Source organism: Odocoileus virginianus, chromosome 11 (genome assembly GCF_023699985.2).
Source record: "Odocoileus virginianus isolate 20LAN1187 ecotype Illinois chromosome 11, Ovbor_1.2, whole genome shotgun sequence".
In the NCBI taxonomy this organism is placed as follows: domain Eukaryota; kingdom Metazoa; phylum Chordata; class Mammalia; order Artiodactyla; family Cervidae; genus Odocoileus; species Odocoileus virginianus.
In genome coordinates this window covers 22,049,816-22,077,526 of record NC_069684.1, presented here as the reverse complement: position 1 = coordinate 22,077,526, position 27,711 = coordinate 22,049,816, and the positions used below count along the sequence as shown (strand labels likewise).

The window sequence follows — 27,711 nt, the reverse complement described above, 5'->3', positions numbered from 1 at the left end:
CTCAGTTTGTCACACCGTCCCCACATCTTCTTTATCCACTCCTCTGTCAGTGAACATCTAGGTTGCTTCCGTGTCCTGGCTATTGTAAATAGTGCTGCAATGAGCATCAGGGTACACATGTCTCTTTGAATTATGGTTTTCTCAGGAAACTTCCCTGGTGCCTCAGACAGTAAAGCGTCTGCCTACAATGTGGGAGACCCAGATTTGATCCCTGGGTTGGGAAGATCCCCTGGAGAAAGAAACAGCAACCCACTCCAGTACTCTTGCCTGGAAAATTCAACGGATGGAGGATCCTGGTAGGCTACAGTCCATGGGGTCACAGAGTTGGACAGGACTGAGCGACTTCAATTTCACTCTTCACTTTCACTTTCAGGGTATCCGTCCAGAAGTAGGATTGCTGGGTCATATGTGTTCCCTTGTGGCTCAGACAATAAAGAATCTGCCTGCAGTGTGGGAGACCTGGGTTCGATCCCTGAGTAGAGATGATCCCCTGGAGAATGGAATGGCCACCCACTCCGATATTCTTGCCTGGAGAATTCCACAGACAGAGGAGCCTGGCAAGCTATAGTCCATGGGGTTGCAAAGAGTTGAACATGACTGAGTGACTAACACTTTCAACACCTGTGGTAGTTTTATTCCTAGTTTCTTAAGGAACTTCCATACTATTTTCCATTGTGGTTGTTATCAGTTTATATTCCCACTAACAGTGCATGAAGATTCCCTTTTCTCTACACCCTCTCCAGCAGTTTTTGTTTGTAGACTTTTTGATAATGGCCATTCTGACCGATGTGAGTTGATACCTCATTATAGTTTTGATTTGCATTTCTCTAATCATGAGTGATGTTGAGCATCTTTTCGTGTTTGTTGACCATGTGTTGCTTAGGTCTTCTGCCCAATTTTTGATTGGGCTGTTCATTTTTCTGATATTGAGCTGCATGAGCTGCTGGTATATTTTGGAAATTAATCTTCTGTCAGTTGCTTCATTTGCAATTATATTCTCCCATTCTGAGGGCTGTCTTTTCATCTTATTTCTTCAGCAGGTTTTATGTGTTTCTTGGTCTTAGTTCTGATATTATATTAAAATTATCTCCTATGTCGCTCGTTCTCCCATGAGATTATAACTCCTGAAGGGCGAAGACTACCTTTACTTCCAAACCAAGAAGAATGTATACGGCTAGCATGCATAAAATGCTCAGTAAATGTTTGAGGAGCCCAAAGGACTAGTTCCAAGTGGAATTTCTTTTACCAGAAGGAGCAAGATAGTGAGATGAAATGCAAATCCTTTGAGGCTTCATGAGGTGATAGCCCCAAGCGACCAAGCAGGATCCTCTTCCCACCAGCTGCAGGGGGTAAAGCAGAGCACTTCCAGGCCAGAGGTTCACTTTTGGGGTAAATCTGTGTTTTTCTGAGCACAGACTGCAATTCCGGTCTAACTGTAGACTGGTTTACTCAGTCTCAAGGGAGAAGAGAACCGGATAATTTTCCATTCAATATCATACAGACTGGAGGAACAGATTTTCACCCCTACAGACTATGAGAATATAGAAAATGCAGGGGCTAGAAACACTTATCTACTCTGTTCTTGGAAATTTTGAAAATCCCCAGAAAGACACACTCATGATCTCATGGAAGAGATTGCGGTGGCTGGCAGTGATTCTCAGAGAGATGTCAGCATACTGTTCTTCAGTGCCACAGTTTCTTCTCTTGGAATAATAGATTTTTTGAGAACAGGGGGCATTTATTTCCATTTCAGCAGCCTTATATATGAGTTGAATTATAGATAATAAAAACCTTAATTAATTACCAGTCCTAGACAATCAGTTAACCATCTTCTCTAACAGCATTATATCAGTACACTTCATAACAGACACCTGTTTCTTTTAACTGCCTTTCATTCCACTAGTTTCCTGAATTAATGAGCAAGAATGTACTATGGTTATGTAGAGACCTCAGACAAACCTAAAATACTTGATCTGATATTATTCCTTAAATAAATGGTTTAAAAGAATTTCGGATGCTATTTCTACTTTCATGTCTGACTTAACTTATTAATAACAAATTTTCTAATGCTTTTCCATTGGTGGAAACTCTAAGACCCCCAGCTTCTGTGTTCTGAATTTCTACCTACTGGGCAGCAGTGAAATCTTGACTTGTTTTGTAAATATAGGATATCAGCAGCTCTCAACATGGTTTCACAAGAATCTGTATTTGTGAAAGTACCACATGTGATTCGGATCCCCAGGTAGTGTTGAGGATAGTGATGTCTTCATTTAGGCTGCTATAACAAATATACCATAAACTGGGTGTCTTCTTTTTTCTTTTAAGTCAGAGGGTAATTGCTTTACAAGGGCTTCCCAGGTGGTGCTAGTAGTGAAGAACTTGCCTGCCAGTGCAGGAGACATAAGAGACACAAGTTCGATCCCTGGGTCAGGAAGATCCCCTGGAGGAGGGAATGGCTACCTACTCCAGTATTCTTGCCTGGAGAGTCCCCTTGGACAGAGGAGCCTGGCAGCCTAGAGTCCATAGGGTCGCACAGAGTCGGACATGACTGAAGCAATTTAGCATGCATGCACATGGTTTACAATGTTGTCTTGGTTCCTGCCAAACAACAAGGTGAATCAGTCATAATTATATATATACCCCCTCCCTTTTGAGCCTCCCTTCTTCCTTCCATCCTACACCTCTAGGTGAATGGGTGTCTTAAACAAAAGAAATTAATTTCTCACTGTTCTGGAGGCTAGGAAATCTAAGATGAAGGCACCAGCAGATCTGGTGTCCAGTGAGAATCCTCTTCTTGGTTGGCAGATGTTTGTCTGTCTTCTTACATCCTCAGATAGTGGAGAGCAGAGAGAGGGGCTAGCTCTGTCCTGCTTAAAAGGACACTAATCCCATCCCGAGGGCACCACCCTTATGACCTAATAACCTCCCACAGGCCCTGTTTCCAGATATCATTACGTGAGACAGTAGGGTTCCTATAAATGAATTTGGGGGGTGGTGGGGAGTACACATGTTCAATTCACTGTAATTGGATTAGAAAATTCTATTTGTTAAATATGCTTTTTTTTTTTCATGGAATGAGTGCAGGGCAATGCTTCACCAATTATTTACCCTCTTCCTATAGATGAAGTATGAGAAGTGGTAATACAGCAAATAAAAGGCAGTTAGCCAGGTACCTAGTGAGGTTTCACATATACTGCTTGGCCGATCTTATTAAATGAAAGTAAAGAATCATTACTCTCATAATCATTTAAAAAGTAATACTTCTATATACTTCCTACAACTCCCAACTAGAGCTATTTTAATACCCTTGCCCACAAATCCTTTTTATTAATAATATAATTACTAAACTTTAGATTAATCAAACTAGTGTAATAAGAAAATTCCACCTTCTGTGTAGTGTGTCAAGAAGTTAGAGATAAAATTTTAGACACACTATAATTTTAATAATTTTAATAGCTCCCTTTGAGTTAAATATAGTTTTCAGGTGGCGCAGTGGTAAAGAATCTGCCTGCCAATGCAGGAGATGTTGTTCAATCTCTGGGTCAGGAAGATCCCCTGGAGAAGGAAATGGCAACCCACTCCAGAGTTCTTGCTTGGGAAATCCCATGGACAAAGGAGCCTGGTGGGGGTAAGTCCTACCAGGTTGCAAAAGAGTCAGATACAACTTAGTGACTAAACAAGAAGATAACTAAGTAGAAACAATTACATTGTTGCTACTAGAATATAAGTTCTAAGGACAATAAGTTAAAATGTTCAGAATTGCAATTATAAGATTTTGGCAAGTGACAAGTTTATTATCTAGTAACTTATATGTCAAGCCTAATAATTTATACCCCAACTCCTATATACCTGTATATGTACAACAAATATGAAATAGTCTCCTCCTCAATTCTCCTCACCAGCAGATATTTACTAGTTGAGAGTAACTCCATGGTTCTGATATTATTAAACATTGCAGCGCTTTTGTTCATAGGTCAGTAGATGGACATGAGTAGATGAGTAGATGAGTAGATGGACATTTTCGAAAATGAGTGAACCAAGCAGAAACTGTGAAGCAGGGAATTTACTATTGATCTCACTAGGTATGTCTGCTCTTTTGAAAATCCACCCACATAAGAATATGTAAAGCAGTAGTTCTTATACTCCTTTACCATACAGACTTCATTGTGAAAACAAGCATACAATGAAAAACCCAATACTGATAGCTTATGGTGAACAGTGTTGGATTCGTGATCTCCAAAGAAGAAGATTTAACTTTGGGACTAGGGACTAGTCTTGATCACTCAAGAGGTTTTGTATAGCAGAGTTTTATTAAAGTGCAAAGGGACAGAGAAATCTTCTGACATAGACATCAGAAGAGGGGTGGAGAATGCCCCCCTCACTAGAGTTAGCAAGGGAGTTATATACTTTTTAATTAGTTATTATAATAAATCAAAAGAATGTCTCAAGTTAGTGAAAATTTTTCCAGACCCACTCCCACAATTTACATTTAAGGATAACAGGCTTAGAACTTAACAATAGAAAGATCCTACCAGACCCACTCCCATAATATACATTCTAAGATATCAGGTTCAAGCTGGTTTTAGAAAAGGCAGAGGAACCAGAGATCAAATTGCCAATATCCGCTGGATCATCAAAAAAGCAAGAGAGTTCCAGAAAAACATCTATTTCTGCTTTATTGACTTTGCCAAAGCCTTTGACTGTGTGGATCACAATAAACTGTGGAAAATTCTGAAGGAGATGGGAATACCAGACCACCTGACCTGCCTCCTGAGAAACCTGTACGCAGGTAGGAAGCCACAGTTAGAACTGGACATGAAACAACAGACTGGTTCCAAATAGGAAAAGGAGTACGTCAAGGCTATATATTGTCACTGGGCTTATTTAACTTATATACAGAGTACATCATGAGAAACACTGGGCTGGAAGAAGCACAGGCTGGAATCAAGATTGCCGGGAGAAATATCAATAACCTCAGATATGCAGATGACACCACCCTTATGGCAGAAAGTGAAGAGGAACAAGAAAGCCTGTTGATGAATGTGAAAGAGGAGAGTGAAAAAGTTGGCTTAAAGCTCAACACCCAGAAAACTAAGATCATGGTATCTGGTCCAATCACCTCATGGGAAATAGATGGGGAGACAGTGGAAACAGTGTCATACTTTATTTTGGGGGGCTCCAAAATCACTGCAGATGGTGATTGCAGCCATGAAATTAAAAGACGCTTATTCCTTGGGAGGAAAGTTATGACCAACCTAGACAGCATATTAAAAAGCAGAGACATTACTTTGCCAACAAAGGTCCGTCTGGTCAAGGCTATGGTTTTTTGTGAGAGTTGGACTGTGAGGAAAGCTGAGTGCCAAAAAATTGATGCTTTTGAACTGTGGTGTTGGAGAAGACTCTTGAGAGTCCCTTGGACTGCAAGGAGATCCAACCAGTCCATCCTAAAGGAGATCAGTCCTGGGTGTTCATTGGAAGGACTGATGCTGAAGCTGAAACTCCAATAGTTTGGCCACCTCATGGGCAGAGTTGACTCATTGGAAAAGACCTTGATGCTTGGAGGCATTGGGGGCAGGAGGAGAAGGGGACGACAGAGGATGAGATGGTTGGATGGCATCACTGACTCGATGGACATGAGTTTGAGTAAACTCTGGGAGTTTGTGATGGACAGGGAGGCCTGGCATGCTGCGATTCATGGGGTTACAAAGAGTCGGACACGACTGAGTAACTGAATTGAACTGAACTGAAGATATCAGGATTAGTCAGAAGGTTTTCAGGAAGGAGAAACTGTCCTCAAGCAGGATACATTGTTGTTATACAGTCCCTAGTACAGAGTTTAAACTGAGTTGTTTGTTGCATAATTATCAGTTTGAGCTTTAAAGAAGAAGAAGAAGAAGAAGAAGAAAAAACCAGTTTTATGTGACTAAGACTAAGGAATATAGAGGGGAAAAAAAAAAAAGTTTGTGCTTTCCTCCTTCTCAAGAACCCCAGACCCCTCTCTCCTCGGGAACCTCTGGACTTCTTGTCAACCTGCCTAGGAATTGAGTCTCTCAATACAAAACCAGAACATCACCATTATATTATTCCTAGTCATCGCTTGTAAGTATAATTGATAGAATTACTAGATTGGGGAGGAGTTGCCTTTGTTAAAAAGAACATTTTATTTTTTCAATCACAAGTTATTCGAGACAGAAGAGAAGATAATCTATCAGTTTATGAAAGCATTTGATACTTGTCTGCAGAGTTCAGAGGAATAAGTAAAATTCTTGCCTGGGGTGTGGGTCGGGGGCTGGGGAAGAATGACTCTTGATGTTAGCCTCCTGTGTCTATCTAAAGGCCAGACCAACTTTTATATCATCCATTCATTCTTAAAGCAGTATTTACTAAGTATTTCTTGTGTGAATGTACTACCTCTATGTAAATTACAAGAGTGTGTAAACTACATCGACTCTGCCTATGTACTGGAAGAGGTACTGGGAGGAGGTGGTGGGCTCATAACTGCAGATGGCTTTGCTGGGAACTTTCAAGGCCTCCAAATTGTCTTCAGACTTCCTCTTTCATCTGTTACATCTGACTACTGCTTCCTGCTGCCAAATTCTTAGTGATATAGTTATCTACGAGAATTCTCTGCTTTGTTTATGGTGCTTAATAGTCCTGAACCTGCAATGAATAAGATGCTAAGGCAGCATGCGTTAGGAGCTTCATTTATCTGGGAAGGTTCCACTTCTGTACTGTGGTAGGCATTATGGGTTATAAGAACAATCATTCTTATAGTTTGACTAGGTTTTTATAGTCCAGGACCATGTGGCAATGCTCCTTTGCTTACTTTGGGGAATAGCTGCTCACTTTAGATGGGTGTCCTGGCCCTTAGGCATCAGAGGGAATAACGCATCTGGGATGTTACAGTCTTCTCCTTATTTTCCCCACAGGAATCGTCATTTCAATATTCAATAGAAAAAAAATGATCTTTTGAGGGGGGTAGGATACTGTCTTTTGTAAAAACTACAAAGGCCCTTGTGAATTCTAAGGAAGTGGAAAGAGAAGAAGGCATGGATACAGAGTCAGCATGAGAAATGTTTGTGACAAAGTAGTGAGGAAATTTGTCACTTGCACTAAACATCCCCTTCCAGCTTCCATTTTGGTTATTTAAAAATACTGGAATGCATTAAATTAAATCTCAAATTAAATTCCTTTGGGGAAAGATGTTGCCAGAACATCTAATATGGGGTACTGGACAAGCATCTTAGGTGGGGACTCTGTATCAAAAAAATTTTTTTCCCATTAAAAACCTACATTCTTGCTATTTATACGGGTTTTCTTCTCCCTTTCTCCATCCTTTTTGTATCTGGTATTTCTCCCTCGACTCTTCCTTCTTTCCCAGGTGTGTTTGATAACTGCTCCCACACTATCAGTGACAAGGGCTGGGCCCTGGGGATCCGCTCAGGGAAGGATGTGGGAAGGCGAGATGCTCGCTTCTTCTTCTCTCTCCGCACCGACCGAGTGAAGAAAGCCACCACTGTGATGGGCCACAGTCGCTACCAGCCGGGCAAGTGGACGCACGTGGCAGCCACTTACGATGGACAGCGCATGGCCTTGTATGTGGATGGCACTCAGGTGGCTAGTAGTCCAGATCAGTCTGGCCCCCTGAACAGCCCCTTCATGGCATCTTGTCGCTCTTTGCTCCTCGGGGGGGATAGCTCGGAGAACGGGCACTCTTTCCGTGGACACCTGGGCACACTGGTCTTCTGGTCGACAGCCCTCCCACAGAGCCACCTTCAGCACAGTCCTCAGCAGCCAATGGAGGTGGAGGATTTGACCACCCTGCTACTGACCGCCAGTTTTGAGCCCCTGGAAGAACAGTGGGCCCCCTTTAGAGACGGGAAGTACCCACGGCTTGAGGTTCTCCAGGGCTTTGAGTCAGAGCCTGAGGTTCTGTCCCCTCTGCAGCCGCCGCTCTGTGGGCAGACAGCGTGTGACAACGTGGAACTGATATCTCAGTACAATGGGCACTGGCCCCTCCGGGGAGAGAAGGTGATCCGCTACCAGGTGGTGAACATCTGTGACGACGAGGGTCTGAACCCCACGGTGAGTGAGGAGCAGATCCGTCGGCAGCACGAGGTGCTCAACGAAGCCTTCGGCCGCTACAACATCAGCTGGCAGCTGAGCATCCACCACGTCCACAACTCCACCCTGCGCCACCGCGTCGTGCTGGTGAACTGTGAGCCCAGCAAAATCGGCAACGACCACTGTGACCCCGAGTGTGAGCACCCACTCACGGGCTACGACGGGGGCGACTGCCGCCTGCAGGGCCGGTGCTACTCCTGGAACCGCAGGGACGGGCTCTGCCATGTGGAGTGCAACAACATGCTGAACGACTTCGACGACGGCGACTGCTGTGACCCAGACACGGCTGAGGTGCGCAAGACCTGCTTCGACCCTGACTCACCCAGGAGGTAAGGGACCGGGGTTGGGGGGTGTCCTGCTTGGAGGGTGCATTCCTGACATCATTTTATCTTTTCGGCTTCTGGAGACAAAAAGAGTGTTCACGCAACCTCCAAATAAAACAATTATCTACTCCACCAGATATCAGTGAACTTTCATCAAGTCCTAGATGTTGTTCTGGGTAATTAGGGACATATGGATGACTAAGATGAAAACACAACCCTTACCAAACGCAGTTTCTTTGAAGCACACAACTGTGGATGTGGTGTGAACTGTACATGCACCAGGTGCTTGAGATACAGGAAAGCTGAATGACTTTATCTGTCCAAGGAAGCCAGGGCATCTTTTCAGAGAACAAACAAGGTATGCATTGATAGACACAGCTCATACATGAGTTGGGAGACCCAGGTTCAATCCTTGGGTTGGGAAGACCCACTGGAGGAGGAAATGGCAACCCACTCCAGTACTCTTGCCTGGAGAATTCCATGGACAGGCTACATACAATCCATGGTATTGCAAAGAGTTGGACACAACTGAGCGACTAACACTTTGACTTCACTTTCACTCTTTTTACAGTCTTAGGTTTCCAGCAAAGTAGCACAAATTCATGAGGAGGCCCCATGTGTGCTTAGTCTCTGGCGCAGATCGAGCAGTTAAGCAGCTTTATGAACCTAAAATGTTCCACATCTAAGCACAAGTGCAGTCTTCCTTTTTTTGCTCCATTAAATTTCATTTTCCACGCAGTATTTGTAACAATCCCACTGGAAAGGTAAATCAGATCCTGTCACTTCCCTCCTTACATGTTTTCCTACTACACTTAGAATAAAATCCGAGCCCCGCTCCTGTCTCCTGATCACAACCTGACCCCTGTCTACCTCTCCAGCCTCTCCCCGACCCCAACCTGGTTCTCCACACCCACACTACACAGCCTCACAGACTCTCGTCTGTTCCACTGAACACATCAGCCTTGTCCCTGCCCCAGAGCTTCGCACTAGCTGTTTCATCTTGGAATCTTCTTTTCCTTAATCTTCCCTTGATGAGTTTTCTCTTGTCATTCCAAAACCTATTTAAATGTCACCTCCTGGTGAGACCTTTCCTGATCGCCCAATTTAAATTGACTAGTCAATCTCTATTATGTCAACTAATTTAAATGATCTCCAAAACACTTATCACCTCTGGTGTTTTTCTTGTGCACTTGTTTATTTGTCTTTCTCTGGCCTGGAATATCAGTTCTTATTACATTCCCAGAGTCTAGAGCAGCAGCTGAAGCGTATTTGTCTATTTTATGTTTATTTTAATGAATAAATGAATCTGATGTGTCATCTGTTGTGAGAGAGAAGCCAATAGGAGGATTTTTGCTTGGTGGTTGATGCCGGGGTTGAAGACTATTAGAGGGAGTTAAGAAAGGATAGAGGTGGGTGGTAAACTTGTTAATCTGTGCATATGGACAAGGGTTCCCTACTTATAACTTGTACCTTTGTATGAAATATAAAATGCCTCACACCTGAGCTAGACTGTAGTGTTGGTGGGAGTGGGAGGATTGGATCTTAGTTTCCACCCAATACCTGAATGACTGCCTTTGAATTTTTTGGACACGATTTGTATGGTAATTCATGGTCTTGTGTGTGGGCAGTCCTCTTGATGCCCCTATGTGTGGACGGTTAGAACCAATTAATAGATTCTCCTATATCTCAGACATGTGATGTCAAAGATGGTAAGATTTGCAAAGAGGGAACAGAGTTGAATTCCAGAGTCCTTGCTACTTAACCAGCTATGTAAATTGTACAAGTCACTTTTGGAAACCCAGATGTCTTGTCTGTAAAATGAGGGTGGTTGCAGTAATACTTGGCATTACCTATATCTTTGGGTTATTTTGTGAAGCAAATGAAATAAGGTACAGAAGCTGTGTTAGTCACTCAGTCCTGTCTGACTCTTTGCAACACCATGGACTGTAGCCCATTCATGGAATTCTCCAGGCAAGAATATTGGAGGGGGTAGCCATTCCCTTCTCCAGGGGATCTCCCTGACCCAAAGAATGAACTCGGATCTCCTGCATTGCAGGCAAATTCTTTACCATCTGAGCCACCAGGGAAACAAGGTATAGGAAAGTACTTGGTAACTGTAAAGTTTTCAAAGTGCAAAAATTGTTCTCAACTACCATTAGTTATTATCATTATTAGAACTGACAGATGGGAAGCCTTTGTTTACATAATAATACCCAGGGAACTGATCATATTACCAGAAATATTTGTATAAGAAAGATTCTGTTTGGGTTTGGTTTTTAGATTTTGATAACCTTAAGCAGAAGCTAAACCTCACTAACAACACTGTTTGCCAACTCAGAATCTCCAGAGAGCTCTCCAGGCACATCAGGCTTGTTCTCATTTGTCTACTAGCTCATTACAACAACACACTGCCTTGACTGAGAGAGATGTCTTTCATGGTACCTATGCATCTGTCTCCTTAGACTGGCCTCTTATCTCTCTGAATCCTTACTGCCACTGCTGTTATCCAGGGATTTATAACTTATTCCCCTTACTGCTTCAGAGTTGCCATGGTAACTTATCCTTTTCTATCTGTGGACCCAGACGTGTTTCAAACTTTCTTACCCTTACATGCAAAACTTGCTTTGCAGAATAAAAGGAACTATTCATACTTTTTTGGTTGGCTGTTGTTGTTTAGTTGTTAAGTTGTATCTGACTCTTTTGTGACCCCATGAACTGTAGCCCACCTGGTTCCACTGTCCATGGGGTTTCCCAGGCAAGAATACTGGAACGGGTTGCCATTTCCTTCTCCAGGGGATGTTCCTGACCCAGGGATCAAACCCGAGTCTCCTGCATTGGCAGTCAGATTCTTTATCACTGAGCCACAGGGAAGCCCAAATAAATGCCCTTGGTTAAAATATCAAATGTACCAAAGACAATTGTACCAAAAAATAAGGAATGGCAATCCTCTGCCTAACTCGTCCTTCTCGACTCTCTAGCCTTGCTCCCATCTTTAATTATTTTACTTGTCTTTTTGGTAACAACCTCCATATACATATATCCAAACATGATATTTATAGTACTTGATTCATCTATTTTATTTAAAAAAAATTTGGGGCGGGGAACATGCACATGACTTGCATTAGTTCCCTGACCAGGGATCAAAGTGACGCCTTTGGCAGTGAAAGTGCAGAATCCGAGCCACTGGATCAACTTATGTTCATCAATTTTAAACATTACGTTTAAACATTAATTTTAAATATTATGACTTGCTTTTATTAGAAAGATGAGAGTTTTACTTTTCTCCTACATCGCCTCTGCATTTTTTAATATAGTAATTGTACTGTTTTTAGTTGACTCACTTATATATATTTATCATATTGTGACTATAAAATATTTTTCTTTTGGTTGCAGAACAAGGTTCTGTTCTGTTACTATATTTTCTTTCTGGCATAGCTCTTCCACTTCCCCATACACATGTACCCTATCCCTTGAGTCTCTATTTCCTCCTTCCCTTCTATCTTCCTTCCTTTTTGATATCTTCATTTTCAAATGCTTTATCATATCTACAGAATAGATAAATAGATCTATAGAAAGTGTCTTTTTTTTTTAAACACTCCTCTGAAGTTCTCCCTTCTAGTTCATTCCATTTTTCTCTCCTCTTCCAACTTCATCAGTTATTTTTAGTTCTGCTGTCCAATTGTTATCCTGAAATTTCTCATCACTGATTTTTTTGGGGAGATTGGAGTCACTGTGTCCTGAATTGTATGAATACCTCTTAATTTACAGCTTAATTTTTTACTGGAAAACCTTCTTAAATAACTTTCTAAGAAAGGATGTATTAGGTTACTTTTCCAGAAAAGCATTTCTCAAAATGCTTTTATTTTGCCTTTACCCAAAACTGATAGTTTGTCCTGGTGTAAAATTATGAGTTGGGAAACATTTTCTCTTAAATTTTCATTAATTGTCTCTAGCTTCTATTCTGATAATTATGTGTTTTAGAGGTGAATTTTTTTCCTATTAAAAATCATTTTGAATTTTTAGCCATGTTACTTTAGGGATTTTATGGTAATTTTTTTAAGGGTTGGCCTTTTATTCTTCTTTTGTTGATATTCAATGATCCTTTCAATTTGGACACACGGCCCTTGTTGTTGTTGTCATTGCTCAGTCATGTCCAACTTCTTGAGACCCCATGGACTATAGCATGCCAGGCTTCCCCGTCCTTCACCATCTCTCAGAACTTGCTCAAACTCATGTCCATTGAGTCGGGGATGCCATCCTTATCTCTGGCAAATTTTCTGAAATTATTAGTTTGATGTTTCTTAATTCTCTGATCTCTTTTTCCCCTCTGAAACTTCTGAGGATTGATCTTCTGAATTTATTCTGTCCTTTTTCTCTCATATGTTCTATCTCATTGTTATTTAGTTCTATTTTTTGGAGATTTCCTTGAGTTTATCTTCTAAATCTTCTGCCGAATTTTTTTTTTTAATCTTCACTTCAGTTCAGTCGCTCAGGTGTATCCGACTCTTTGTGACCCCATGAATCACAGCACGCCAGGCCTCTCTGTCCATCACAAACTCCCGGAGTTTACTCAAACTCATGCCTATCGAGTCGGTGATGCCATCCAGCCATCAATCATATATTTAAGACTTCACTCTGATTTTTCAGACTAATATAAGTCTGTTTTGAAGGATGCAGTCATTTTCTGAGGCTAAAAGTAAGATGAATTCCGAATTTTTTTCCCAGTGCAGTATATCTGATTCATCTGTAGTCAACTTTTATTTTTCCTTTTTTCCCCCCTCTTAATTCTGATCTGTCTTTCATGCTGGTAGATTTTCTCAAGTGTATAGTGCTTACTCACAATAAGAAACACACTTTTATAGCCCTATTATTATGATTTAAAAAAGGATACTCATTTGTGAATTTCTTCTTTTAGGGGGAGAAACCTGAAGACAGTGGAGAGGATAGGTTTTCTTTTTCTCAGTTCCCTTATACTTATTTCATGTACAGACCTTTTATTCATACTCCATCTTCTCAGCCTTGTATTTCTTGTGCTGAATTTTTATTATTAAAAACATTGAATGTTTTTCATAACTCTTATTGGCAGGAACCATATTTCGAAAAACAATTATTTATCAAGTTTCTCTGATGTGCCAGACACAGTAAGACAAGCAAAGGGACAAATATAAAGAATACACAGAGTTTAAGTGTTCATATCTTAGTGGAGGGGTTTAATACTTTGATCTAAATACCTGGGTTTAAATCCAGTCTGAGCCACTAAAAGCAGAACATAGAGTGTAGGCTGCTTTTCCGTGCCACAGCTGAGATTGTTTGAAAGGACTTTGGTTTCGCAGAGATGTAGATCTCTGGATTTCTATGAGGGCCTATGACTTAGTAGAGTTAGTGGTTGTCTCTGAACTAAATTACCAGTATCTAACATCCCTATTGGGCTTCCCCGATAGCTCAACAAGTAAAAATTTGCCTTCCATGCAGGAGACACAGGAGACATGGGTTTGATTCCTGGGTCGGGAAGATTCTCTGGAGAAGGAAATGGCAACCTGCTCCAGTATTCTTGCCTGGAAAAACCCCATGGACAGAGGAACCTGGTGGGCTATAGTCTAAAGGGTCACACAGCGTCAGACATGACTAAGCTTTCAGGTACCACATGGCAAGGCATTGCATACCATCCCTATTGTTACAATTAAATCACAGTGCTCAAGTTCACAGTTCCTTTATTCTGTGACTCTGAAGGACCCAACTTCAACAAATGTTTTATCAGACATTTTTTGAGAAGCAGCGTGTGCCAGACACAGAGTCCCTCTATTCAGGAACTCACAGTTTAGTAGGCGTTGGTTGGAAAGTGGGGGACACACCTACAGACAGGTTACTAACATGCAAGTACAGTGATGGCTCTGTGAACAATCCTCTTCATTTTTCCAATCCTACTTAATGTTCCCTCTTCCCCCACCCACAGCAAGAAACCAGAAATGTAGCCCAAAGGAGTTCCTCTCCCAAAGGCTCTGAGAGGAGGAGAGAGTCTGAGGAGTCCAGCACCAAACATCTGTAACCCAGATGCACCTATCAGAGGGAGAGTATTTATCAGACTTGGGACTGGTCAGAAGGAGATATGAATTATAGATAACATTACCCAGCCAGTTGAACAGAACTACCAAGATAGAGAAACTTGGCTTGTGGAAAGCAAAGGCTACATAGGCCAGATGTCTATTTCTACATAGTAGCAGCCCTAAGAGAGGGTCTACAGTTGCTGTGGGAAAGAAGGGCTTGAGAGTCCTCTTTAGTAAAATCCCAAATGTCATTGGCTATGCCCTATGATGCATCTTAGAAAGCCAAGCCAAGGGAATGTCTATGCCCTAAGGGAAACCCAGCTTCCCTGACCTTTGCAGTCTGCAGCTTCTTTTTTGGTCATGACTTATTTTTGTTATTTTTCTCTCTAAAATTATGTCCCAGAGATGAAGGGTGCTTTGCTGCTGAATCTACTTTCCAGCCCTTGTTCTACCTCTTCTTTTCACATGAGTTTAGTATCCAACCAAACCTAGAACACGGTGTTTACCACTTTGCTTTGGTTTCTGTCAGATTTCATCACTCCATTATCATGTGGAGGAGGACAATCACCAAGTAAAAATAAATGACTGAGCATAGTTTAAGCAAGTTTTCAGCCACCTAGTGTCACATGCTCTGAAGCAGACGATGGGATGACGCTGGCATGCATTTGTTTTCTGATGCCTGTGGTGGGCTGCGGTTTCCGTGTCTTGGGGCCTCATTGTCTCTTCTCTGCCTCATTGCCTGAGTCTTGATGGTGAGGAGTGTAAGGGCGGAAAGACTATTGTATATAGCAAAGCTAGAGTGTGGCCCATGCTTGCATCTGTGCTAAGGTGCTTTAATCGGGTCTTATTCTTTTGCAACTCCATGGCCTGTAGCCCACCCATCTCTTCTGTCCATGGGGATTCTCCAGGCAAGAATACTGGGGTGGGTTGCCATGCCCTCCTCCAGGGGACCTTCCCGACCCAGGGATCAAGCCCATGTCTCTTGTGTCTCCTGCATTTACAAACAGGTTCTTTACCACTGGTACCACCTGGAAGGCCCCAGAGCATGGTCCACTTCCCTCTAGAAGTGGACTTCCCTCAAGAGGGTGGACTGGGGGGTGCCCTAAAGGAGCGTGCCAGAGAGTGGTGCCTGCAGTTGCACGCTCTTGGATGTGTATCTCAGGACAGGAGGGCAGATGCACATTGCCATCCAAGGGAACAGGTGGAGAAATCGGTGCTGCACAAGGCTGGGTGCTCTGCTTTAGCTGTGCATTGCTCACTCACCCTCTGTGGCTGTTGAGCCAAAGGAATGGTTGGACTGGGCCCCTGCAGCAGCGGATCTGTTAAACATCAGCCAGGCTTCATTATAGGTTTCTTTTGAAGTTGGGATTCAAAGTTCCCTGCAGCCAAAAAAAACATGGATGGGGAAAATAAGTGTAAGGGGGTAGAAGAGGGCAGAGAGGAAAGAAATGAAGGAGAAACTTTAAAACCAAACAGCAAGAAAACCTCTGAACCCCTCCACTGCAATATGCACGGGCCACACAAACTCTAAAGAAACAAATCTCCCTTTCTAATACACACTTTACCTGGCAAAGGGAATAGATGGGAAGGAATAGGAGAATAACTTGCAGAAAGCTCAGAAAATGTGCTAACAAATAGAAATGTCTCTCAGTTGCTTTCCTACAGGCCAATTTCTCCATAGTTTCATAGGTACTATTTTACGGAGTAAATCACATCCACAATTTTTCTGTTCACCTAGCTGGCTCAGTGAATCTTTCTCCCCAGGTGAGTGGGGGGAGGTTGTTTTTCTCCTTTTCAGGGCTATTTTCTAGCCAAATAGGCCGACTTGTGAGAGAGCCTTGTGGTATGTCTGGGTTAAAAATATTTCCTCTTAGAAAAATTTTAGGAGAGACCCTGGTCTCCAAACACATTCAGTTGTTCAAGATACTTGGGTATTTTCCTAGGAGCTGGGGTGCTGGCCCTGGTACCCTGGCCGGATGCCAGTCTGTCTCAGAGGATTTCACTTAGGGATCTTTTCTTAGAATTTAAGCCTAGGAATCTGGAAGACCGCTGCACACTTACACATGTTTTCCTTTTTTTTTCCTCTAGGAACTCTGTTTGCATTTTAGTTTAGTGACTGAATGGAAGTCACAGACAAGTAGGGTGGGGAGTGGATGGAATATGTAGTTTGGCCATCATGGGTTTTTCTGAAGATTTGTTTCACCCTCAGGAGGAAGATGCTGACTCACTTATTTTCTGAACCCTGGTTCATTCTCTCACTTCTCATCAGGAGCTCTATCTGCAGTGGTAGACCTGATTCTCTTCTCTTGATGCTTGGCTAATTCCTACTTTCAAGTCCAGTTCCCATGGCATTTCCTGTTTCCTAGGAATAGGCCTTTGTCCTCAAGTAGAGATTGGTTTAGTCGCTAAGTGGTGTCCGACTCTTGTGACCCCATGGACTATGGCCCTCCAGGTTCCTCTGTCCGTGGGATTCTCCAGGCAAGAATACTGGAGTGGGTTGCCATTTTATCTCATTTGATCCCTCGTGACTCAGATGGGCTTCTCCGATGGCTCAGTGGGTAAAGAATTTGCCTGCAATGCAGGAGACACAGGAGACGTGGGTTCGATAGCTGGGTAGGGAAGATCCCCTGAAGAAGGAAATGGCAACCTGCTCCAATAGTCTTGCCTGGGAAACCCCATGGACAGTGGGGGTTACAGTCCATAGCGTCACAAAGAGTTGGACACGACTGAGCGACTAACACATACACACACAAAACATTTCATTCATACCACTTTTCATCCCCTATTGCCATCACTCTGCTTTAATCCCACTGTCTTTCACCAGTGTTATTACAATAGCCTCCTAAGACGTCTTCCCACTTTTGCTCTTGCACCCCACCCCTGCCCCACCCAGGTCTGTTTTTAACATAGCAGCCAGAGTAACCCTAGTAGACTACACTTCAGATCAAGTCATTCTTCTGCCTTGATTCTGCAGCAGCTTCCCAGCTCACTCAGAGTCAAAGCCAACAGCAGGGCAATGACCAATGGGACCCTCACTGGTTTGGCACCAGTTATTCTGTGGCCTCGTCTCCCACCAGGCCTCTCGTATTTACTCCATTCCAGCCACAGCAGCCTTATGGTTGTCCTGTGGCTTAACAGACACACTCCTGCTACATAAACTTTTCAGTGACTTTTCATTCTGCTAGAATGTTCATCCTCCATATTCCTACATGGCTAGTGTTCCCACTTCCTTCCAGGCTTTTTTTCAAAAATCACCTTCTACTGAAGCCTTTCCTGGTGACCTCACTTAAAAATCCCAATTCCTCTAACTCTTCATGATTTCTTCTCTGTTTTATTTTTCTTTTTAGAATCTGACACTAACAGGCTACATATTTTTAATTTTTGCTTAATGTCCATATTCTCCATTAGAATGCAAGTTCCATTAGAGAGGAAGTTTTTGTATGTTTGGGTTATTATTTTACCCTAGCACTTAGAAAAACAAATGCTATGAGTGTTCAACAAATAACTGTTGAATAAAGGAATATTCTTACCCTCATATAGTGGTTGGCAAACTATGTCCTGTGGACCAAATTTATCTAAGCACCTGTTTTTGTAAATTAATTTTTATTAGAATGAAGTCACATGTATTTATTCACATGTTGTCCATCACTGCTTTCACATGGCAGAGTTGTGTAGTTATAATAGAAACTGTGTGGCCCACAAAACCTGAAATATTTACTATTTGGCCTTTTACAGGAAAGTGTGCCAACGCCTTGAGTATGTGTTTATCACACAATGTTATAATTATGTAAGCTTCCCAGGTGCCACTAGTGGTAAAAACCCGCCTGCCAATACAGGAGACTTAAGAGACTCAAGTTCAATCCCTTGGTCAGGAAGAACCCCTGGAGAAGGAAATGGCAACCCACTCCCATATTCTTGCCTGGAGAATCCCATGGACAGAAGAGCCCAGCAAATTATGGTCCATAGGATGGTAAAGAATGGGCATGACTGAAGGGACTTAGCATGCACACATTCACACATTATCATTCTCCTTCATTATTTGTCTCTTGTACAAAACTTTAGCTATTTATTCACAGTTCTTGTAACATAGGAAGTATTCAATTGGTATTTTTTAAATGAATTGACATATATATGAATGCAAAATCAGTGACATGGGGGAAATGACAGTGTTGGGCAAGGCTTTGGGAAGGGTAGAGTATGCTACTCAGTATTGAAGGAAGACGGGTATTCAGAATCTATATTCTAGCCATCCTTCTTACTGGCTCCCTTACTGTGGTAGGATTGCCATATTCAGATGTAAGTAAAATAACTAAAGATACCCATGAAAGGTGAATGTGTTAGCTGAGGGAAAGGCTGTAAGCCATTTTTAAAACAGTTTCACTTATTTATTTTATTGGTTGCACGATGTCTTTTCTGCTGTTCATGGGCTTTTCCCTAGTTGCTGTGCACAGACTTCTCATTGCAGCGGCTTCTCTTGTTGCAGACCACAGGCTCTAGGCGTGTGGATTCAGTAGTTGTAGCACATGGGCTCAGTAGTTGTAGCTCACGGGCCCTGGAAAATGTGGGCTTCAATAGTTACGGCTCCCAGGCTCTAGAGCACAGGCTTCATAGATGTGCACAGACCAGTTGCCCTGCAGCATATGCAGTCTTCCCGGACCAGGCACTGAACCCATGTCTCCTGCACTGGCAGGCGGATTCTTTACAGCTGAGCCACCAGGAAAGACCCCTGGGTAAGCCATTTTACTCATTGTCTCCTTATTTGAGTGACTGAACTCCCAGATGGCACTGAAACTATGAAACATGGAGTAAAGTTTATAATCAGAGAAGTAGTCAGTTACAGTAGCCAGGAAGTAAGATGCATCCTCATTAGCTGGGAGACAGTGATTGAGAGAAAGAGCAGATTCCACAAAGGGGTGCAGGGCCCTTCAATGGGACATGGCCTCTTTGAGGTGATGTCAGAGATTAGCCAAGTTCCTATCAAACAATTAGCTTTTGTGGTTGTAAAAAACAGAAATTCACTCAAGTTAACTAAAAAAAAAAAGAAAGGATTTATTGTACAATTGCAAATGGGCTGGAGCTACAAGGCTGCTAGAGACTAAGGCAGGTTTTGCGCTCTGTTTCTCTGCAAGGTTCTCTATAGCTTAGTGCATCTGCACCATTCACACCTTGTTCCTAGTTTGCTGGATTACTCATAGTTCCTATTATCTTATGGCTTTGTTTTAAAACTAGACTCAAAAAAAAGTGCCATTAAAGGTAAAACTAGATTCAGCTTTCTGCAGCTCCTGCTTTATCTCATTGAGTTTTAAGATTCATATCCGATTGCTAATTGCCTCAGCCTCTTGCAGAATTGTGGCTCAAATTCTGCAGATAATCAACAGTGACTTGGCCTAACTCATCTCTACACATCAGGCTAGAGATCATAGGTTTCTGGCAGCTTTAAATTTAAGCAACTGTGGCCAAAACACAGGATGACAGGGAGGGCTCCTCAGGGTTCCAAGGCAACATCTCTCAACTGGTACCAACACTCTGGGTAGAGCAAGATGGTTTTTCATCTTTACTTCTTGGAGACTCCTGACATGCATAATTTCTTAGACCTTGGTATTCCTAGTAATGTAATTCCCACAGAATTTTAATGCCAGTTTTATTCTTAGGATTTTGTGATTTCAATTCAAATCTCAAATATGTCATAATACAGGTAAATTACCTTTTCATAGTTAAGATATACACACATAAATATATATATACATATATATGGTACTATGATAGCTTTATATTTATCTACCATGTATCTATCATCTACCTATTTTATCAATAAAACATTTGGCATAATTTATTTTATGTAATGCTCATTATAGCTCTAAGAAGCAGATATTTTGATTATCTCCATTTTATGTAAGAGAGAACTGAGATTGAGAGAGTTAACTGTTACCACACAGTAACAGTACGGTGACTGAACTCCGACTCCAGAGCCTGTGTTATTACCATTCTACACTGAGTGTCAGCTATAATAAGCCTTACATGCCTAGCAAAGTACTTAGCTTATAGTGAGTGCATAATAAGTATTAGCTTGCTTTAATTATAGAATGATTGTTCCAGAGGATGTGTATCTCAAGGGATGAGGGAGAGAAAATGGAAATAACTGTGTGTTTAATACTTAAGAAGGATGTTATGTAAAAATGTGGATTCTTAAAATGTGAATAGTAAAAAGCAGGAGAAAGAGCTTATTAAGCAAGGACAAAGATATGACCCCAATACAAATACTCATATGCAAACATATTCAGGCCACCATGAGTACAATAATTTGAAAAGAAAGGAAATTTTCTAGAGAAAAATAAGAAAGAGAGAATATTGGAAAAGTGATATTAGGAAGGCCTTAGATGTTGGGCTAAGGGATTTGAACAGTAAGCAACTGGTAGCCTTGAGCTGTGTATAGAGATGTCTACTGATTGTTTGATCAGTCAATAAACAGACAATTTTAAAATATGTATCTGTTTTAATATCTACCATCTCTCTTAAATTTTACATCTTTCTTCTAGAATCATTTTGCTTATCTCTGAAAGACCTTTTTAAAAGAATTTCCTTTATTAAATGTTTGTCATATGCTTTCTTAATTTTAATTTCTACAAAAATGTTTTTGTATTTTGTCAAACATTTTTGGGGCTTCCCTGGAGACTCAGTTGGTGAAGAATCTGCCTGCAGTGCAGGAGACCACTTGCAATAAGGAGACCTGGGTTCAATTCCTGGATCAGGAAGATCCCTGGAGAAAGAAATAGTGATCCACTCCAGTATTCTTGCCTTGGAAATCCTGTTGGCAAAGGAACCTGGTGGGCTATAGTCCATGGGGTCACAAGAGTTGGACATGACTTGGCCACAAAACCACCAGCACCACCAAACTTTCTTTGGGGAAGTGTGTTTAATTTTTATTAGAATATAGTTGATTTACAATGTTGTGTTAGTTTCAAGCGTACAGCAAAGTGAATCACTTTTACATTTACATATATCCACTTTTTTTAGATTGTTTTTTCATGTAGGTCCTTACAGAGTATTCAATAGAGTTTCCCTGTATTATTAGTTATATACACATATTAATTACCTTATTAGTTATCTATTTTTTATATAATAGTGTATATATGTTAATCCCAATCTCTCAATTTATCCCTATCTGCCTTCCCTGCCTGGTAACCAAACTTCTTAAAAAAATAGCTTTTCTAGGCAGACTATTTTAGATTAGCTATTTGTTTCTCTTTTCAAGACATTATACTACAGTCTCTTGGTTTTCATTAATACTACAGAAAGGTTAGCTATCTAATTATCTTTCATTTGTATTGATATTTACTCTGTCATTTCTCTTAAATTTTTCTATTTTTTCTAATTTTTGTATTATCTCCTGCTGAATTTCCTATGAAATACGTATTATTCTTCCCACTCTGTTTTTCATGTCTCTTAATAGCGCTTCAACTTTTTAATCTCTGTCTCTCTGTGTTGCACTTTGAGTAACAGTTTTTGGATTTATTGTCCAGTTGATTCTTTTTCAGTTTAGGCTAACTTGCTTTTAGAACCCACCAATAAATTTTTAATTATTATTATTATACTTTTCATCTTCATAAGTTCTATTTAGCTCTTTATTATAACTGCCTAGTCATTTAAACAATTAGTTTATGCTACTTTGGATATGCTTTTATGCTTTTTTAGTTTTAAAAACAATTTAAGGTGATGGGTACATGAATTTGCATATGTGATAAAATTTCATAGAACTAAACCCATACAAATTACTATGAGTAAAATGGGAAATCTGAACAAAATTGGTGTATTGTATCAATTGTCAGTATCCTAGTTGTGATATTGTATCATATTTTTGCAAGATGTTGTCATTGAGAGAAGCCACATAAAGGATATTCACTATTACTCTGTAATAGCTCTTATATGTGAATCAACAGTTATATCAAAATAAAAGTTTAATTGAGGGAGGTTCAAAAGGGAGGGGATATATGTATATACCTATGGCTGATTATTGGGCTGAGATTGGGAAATGTAAGTTTCCTTGCTGTCCTCCTTGATGAAATGAATTTTAAATTTTTCCTTTCGGTGAATTATTTTACTGGTGGTATAGCCCTCCAGAGTCCTGGCTTTGTGTAGAGCTCTTCCATAAAACTGCTTATCTTGGCTAAGTTCCATAATTTTTTTCCTATCTAAGATGCTCACGATGGCCATCAAACTGAAGGTCAAGTGCGCCAGGAATGAGGAGAGCCTTCAGGCTAGCCAGTTGATTCAGAGAATGTTTACTTTTCTGGATTCTTATTTTCCTTTGTTTGTGGGCTCTAGAGGTAACCTTTAACTTCATTTCATCTTTGTGACTATTTAATATTTATATATTAAAATATTTAAATTTATTTTCATATTTTATCAAGAAGTTATAGTTATTTTGACTGGAGGGGATGATCAGGGCTTCTAAACTCTTTATACCAGAAACAGAAATAATTTTCCAGAAAACTAATTTGGAGACAGCATGCAGAATCAGTATTATGAACCGGGGAAATTGGACGTAAGAAGATTATAAATTCTTCTAGTAGTCTAAGCAGGAAAAGGTAACAGACTGAAAATGATTAGGGAAATTATTGTGGCATGGTAAAAAGAACTAGGAAAATAAAAATAAGAAAAACTGGATTCTAGTCCTAGCTCCATCCTATTCGCATAATTTAACCATATGTTCATTCATATTCATTGATATTCAACAAATGTTATTTGAGCATGTAATCTAGGCCAGGCACTCTTTTAGACACTGCAGCTGGTAAAGAAAAAAATTCCCTCCCTCGTGGAGCTTATAGTTTAGCATGAGAAGACATGCAATTAACAAATAACAAGTTGAATACATGCTATGCCAGATGGTGATAAGTGCTGTGGAAAGAAATCCAGAAGAATGAGAGAGACAAGGAGTAATGCTTGTTGTGTAAGGTGTCCAGGGAATATCTTACTGAAAAGGTGGCCTTTGAGCAGTTATCTGAAGGAAGGATAGGAGTGAGCCACACGGAAACCCCCAGAGGAGCAGCATAAGCTGGAGGAGAATGAGCTAAACACAGATTAGTTGGACAGGAAAGCCCACACAGCCTGTTAGGCCATGGTGTGGATTTTAGATTTGATGAGTTGGGAAGCTTCAGTAGGCTAGTAGAGTGACTTAATCAGTGAAATGATGCAAAGAAGAAGCAAAGAAGCACTACTTGCTCTGACTACCTCAAATGAATATTGTGATTTTCCAATGAGGTGATACTTGTTAAAGATGCTTTTTCAGTTGAAAATACTTTATAACTGAAAGTGTTTGGTGAGACATGGCATGGGGTTCAGCAGTAAATTTGAAGAAATGGTGGACATCCTCAAGGAGATGTTGAGCATGTGATTGAAAAAGAGATGTGAAGGAGGTATTCATCTGTGTGGCATTTACAGGGGCAAGATCGTGCCTTATATTATAGTAAGGAGTCATCATGAAATATAAACCATGAGATGTCATTGACCCACAGAGAATGTGTATCTCCCCTCCTAAGCCTCTTTCACATGTGGGTGTAAAAAGGCAAAGCTAAGTACAATGAGCATTTCCTCACTAATAAGTTCTCAAAAAGATTTATTGTTCAGGAAGGCCTATGTCTATCATCTGTGTTCAGTATCCAGTAGGGACTCATAATTGCCTGCTGGATGAATGCTGCAAAACTGGGGAGATGGTCATAGCTCTGAAGACCATGACAGAGTTAGGGATTCAAACTTATTGCAGGTAAGAATTGCAAGGATTGAATGGTGGTCTTTACACAACACCGTGAAAATTTACAGGGGTGAACTTAGACTGTAGGATATAAAAGCTGTATAAACCAAGCTGATGGATACTTATGCTTACAGTAATCAATGTGAACATAATTGTAAGCATATGCTTTGTATGAATCAAAAGCATGATGTGGCCATTAAAAGTATGCCAACAGTTTGGAGTTCTCTTAACAAGGGATTAGGTGTTCAGATGACTGGAAGAGATGCTCTGAGTCCTGATCAGGCCCTATCTGGAGCCTAGGCTCAGTTCTGGGCAGCAGGTTTTATGAGGAACACCAGCAACCTGGAGGACATCCAAAGTTTGGGGAAGAGCGTAGTGATGAGCAAGATGGTAAAATGGCCCTGTTTGCCTTCAGATGTGGATTTTTAACTTCTCCCTACTTGAATAAGGAATGAGCCTAAATAGTCATTTGTTTGTTTATTTTTAAGAAGTCACAATGGCCTTGTTTATATCTTACTCATTCTATTCATTCATCTACTCATTCATTAATTCATTGTTTCTAACAAATGTTTATTAGGTGGCTACTGTGTTTTAGTGGAGAAGGAAATGGCAAACTTACTCCAGTGTTCTTGATGAGAAAACTCCATGGACAGAGGAGCCTGGCAGGCTACAGTCCCTGGGGTTGCAAACAGCCAGACGCAACTTAGCGACTGAAAACAACAGCTATGTTTTAGACACAGTAGCAGGCTCTAGGGATATGATTCTTGTCTGCAAATGAGTTCAGGTGGGAGAAGCAGACATATATGAATATAACTGTAATACTGAGTAGAATATAGCTAAGTGCTATTGCTAGTCATCTTTGGTCCCCCTAAAGCCAAACTTCTGCATCAGCTGACTGACTTGTCTTTCTATTTTCAGTCTTTCTCCTTCCTAACCTAAAAATTAACTCAATTAACTCTTGCATCAGAGTAATCATTCTAAAATCATTTATGTGGAAGCACTCAATTGGGTAATAGAGATCAGAAGGGGAAGTATGCTAAGCAGAGGCTCAAGGTAAACAGAGAATTGGCAACTATCATATAGCATAAGGGGCTTTCCTGGTGGTTCAGTGGGAAAGAATCTTTCTGCAATGCAGGAGACACAGAAGATACAGGTTCTACCCCTGGATCAGAAAGATCCCCTGGAGGAGGGCATGGCAACCGACTCCAATATTCTTGCCAGGAAAATCCCATGGACAGAGGAGCCTGGTGGGCTACAGTCCACAGGATCACAACGAGTCAGACACAACTGAGCTTGCATGCACATGTATAAGAAGATTTAGGGTAACAACTGTAATAATAGTTGCCATTTATTCAATGACCTAACCATTAATTATGAAAATGGGACATCATCATCATCAATTGGCATTCACAGTATAATACTGGGAGAACAGTTTTTCAGACTGACTCCATGTGGAGCATAATACTTTTCAGTTAAATACATTTTGTAATTACATCTAAATCTAACTCTTTTGTTCAATAGTTTGGTCTACTTCTTTTCCATAGATTTTAATATAATAGAAAAAACTCATCATCCCTAATTGTCATTCTGGGACCTTTTTGCATTATCATGGATCCTTTATCAGCAAACAGATACAATCACATTTTTCCTTCCCTTGTAGCCTAGTCCATCACATGTAGTTTTGGAAAGGGCACATAGTGAAAATGGCCTATAGAGTTGTGGTCTGTCCTGCATTTAGAGTTCTTAGGGAACTATCACAGCATCTTTATGCAATTAATTTGAGTGGATCAAGTATTTTATTTTAAATTTAATTATTTTATTTTATTTTTAATTTAATAATTTTAATTATTTTCCCAACTGCACCTAACTACTCAAGCTGCTAGGTAGCAGATGAAGGTGAATCTGCCTCAGTGTCTTCATTTCTTTCCAAGGTCTACTTCACCTCATAGTCTCAAAACTATCTGGGGGCTGAGAAAGAAAGATTTGAAGCCACAGATTCCTTATTGGATTCCCTTATCTATGTGACCATGTGCTTATCTGGTCCAATAGTTTCATATAATATAATCATTGGTAGAATAGATGATGACAGGGAAAGAGAAAAATAAGGAGATTGAGAAAAAGAAGACATGAAGTAAAGTTCAGAAGAAGAATAAAGCCCAGAACTGCCCGTGACTTTGGGTAATATGACTCCCAGGAAATTAGAATGGACTGAGTCTATGGCGTCCATGGCTGGAAGCCCTGGCAGGCGGCTGGCTTGGTGACCAGGCAGCTCTTCTCTTTGCAGCTGGCATGGAGAACAGCATGCAAATCCCACTTTAAAAGAACAAAGAGCAGTGTGCCCATGCTCCACTGCAGCTGCCACAGCCGAGGTTGGGAAATAAGGAAAAATTCCAATGATGAGTGGGCTGAGAAAGCCATATCTTATTTCCAGAGCAGGCGGTATTCTTCCACCTTGAAGAATGAGTAAGTCATTAACCCAAGCCAAGGTGGGGTGCAGGGAGAAAGGGCAAGGGAGATGAAGAAGGTTGGATGGTGAAGGGAAAGAGGGGGATGAGTGGAGGAAGGAAAGAACCAGAGTATAGAAACCATTTTTGTTTTTCCTTTAATTGTGAACTTGCATCTTAATTTTTTTAAAAAATGTTATACTTCATTTATAGTTAACACAAAACATTGGCTGTATCCCTTATGCTATTCAATATATCCTTGTGACTTGCTTCTTAATTTACCAGGATTTAATAAGAGCTAAATGGAGATCAGTTAGTCCATTCATTGCCACATGAAGGGTCAACTATAGCCATTTCCCTAGAGATATGGAAGCTCCATTAACTGGGCCACATGCTATACTGTAGCAGGATCTGGTATTAGGTTAGGCTCACATGAAGTTTGCTGAATAACCTCTGTTCTTACATATGAATACTTGAAAGGTTGGTCAGAAACAAATATTTTGAGTTTATATTTCCTTCTTAATTCACTCTCTACCAAATGTATGTAAAGGCCTCCTCCAGCATCTAGAACCCTTACATTATGTCTAAGCAGAGTTTTAAGGTAATAATTAGTTCTACTTCTGAGTAAACTGTGGTGTGTGGAGAAGCCTCCTAGTCAAAGTAAATTTCATAGGAGATTGAACAGGCTGTCTTTCTTAGGGAATCAGGACATCTTATTGGTTATAATGATCTGTCTGAAAATCTGACAAGTGCTAAAGACCTAAAAAATACTCTTACAATTCTTCCTTTTATAGAATGTTAAGACCTATAAGTAATGGCTTTGGAGCTGTGAAAATGATAGTTGGATCACAAACTAGAATTTAAGAAACATAATTAAGTTGTGTCATGAGAAACAATCCCTAGCATATTTCTAGTCCCAGTAAGTACTGATTTTTGTAGTCTCTTAGCTCTAGCTCCTCCATTTGGAAATTTGAGATATTTTAATATTAAGTTAAACCTTGAACTCATGGCCACTGTAGAATCAAGCT

General features: G+C 40.7%; 1 protein-coding gene across 1 annotated transcript in view; it reads left to right on the top strand.

The window, feature by feature from the left end:
• The window catches only part of PAPPA2 (pappalysin 2), a 289,437-nt gene that overhangs the window by 34,059 nt on the left and 227,667 nt on the right, over positions 1-27,711 (top strand). Inside the window, exon 2 of the mRNA XM_020879747.2 lies at positions 7,382-8,453. Within this exon, the coding sequence (XP_020735406.2) occupies positions 7,382-8,453 (1,072 nt within the window). The remainder of the gene's footprint in view (positions 1-7,381; positions 8,454-27,711) is intronic.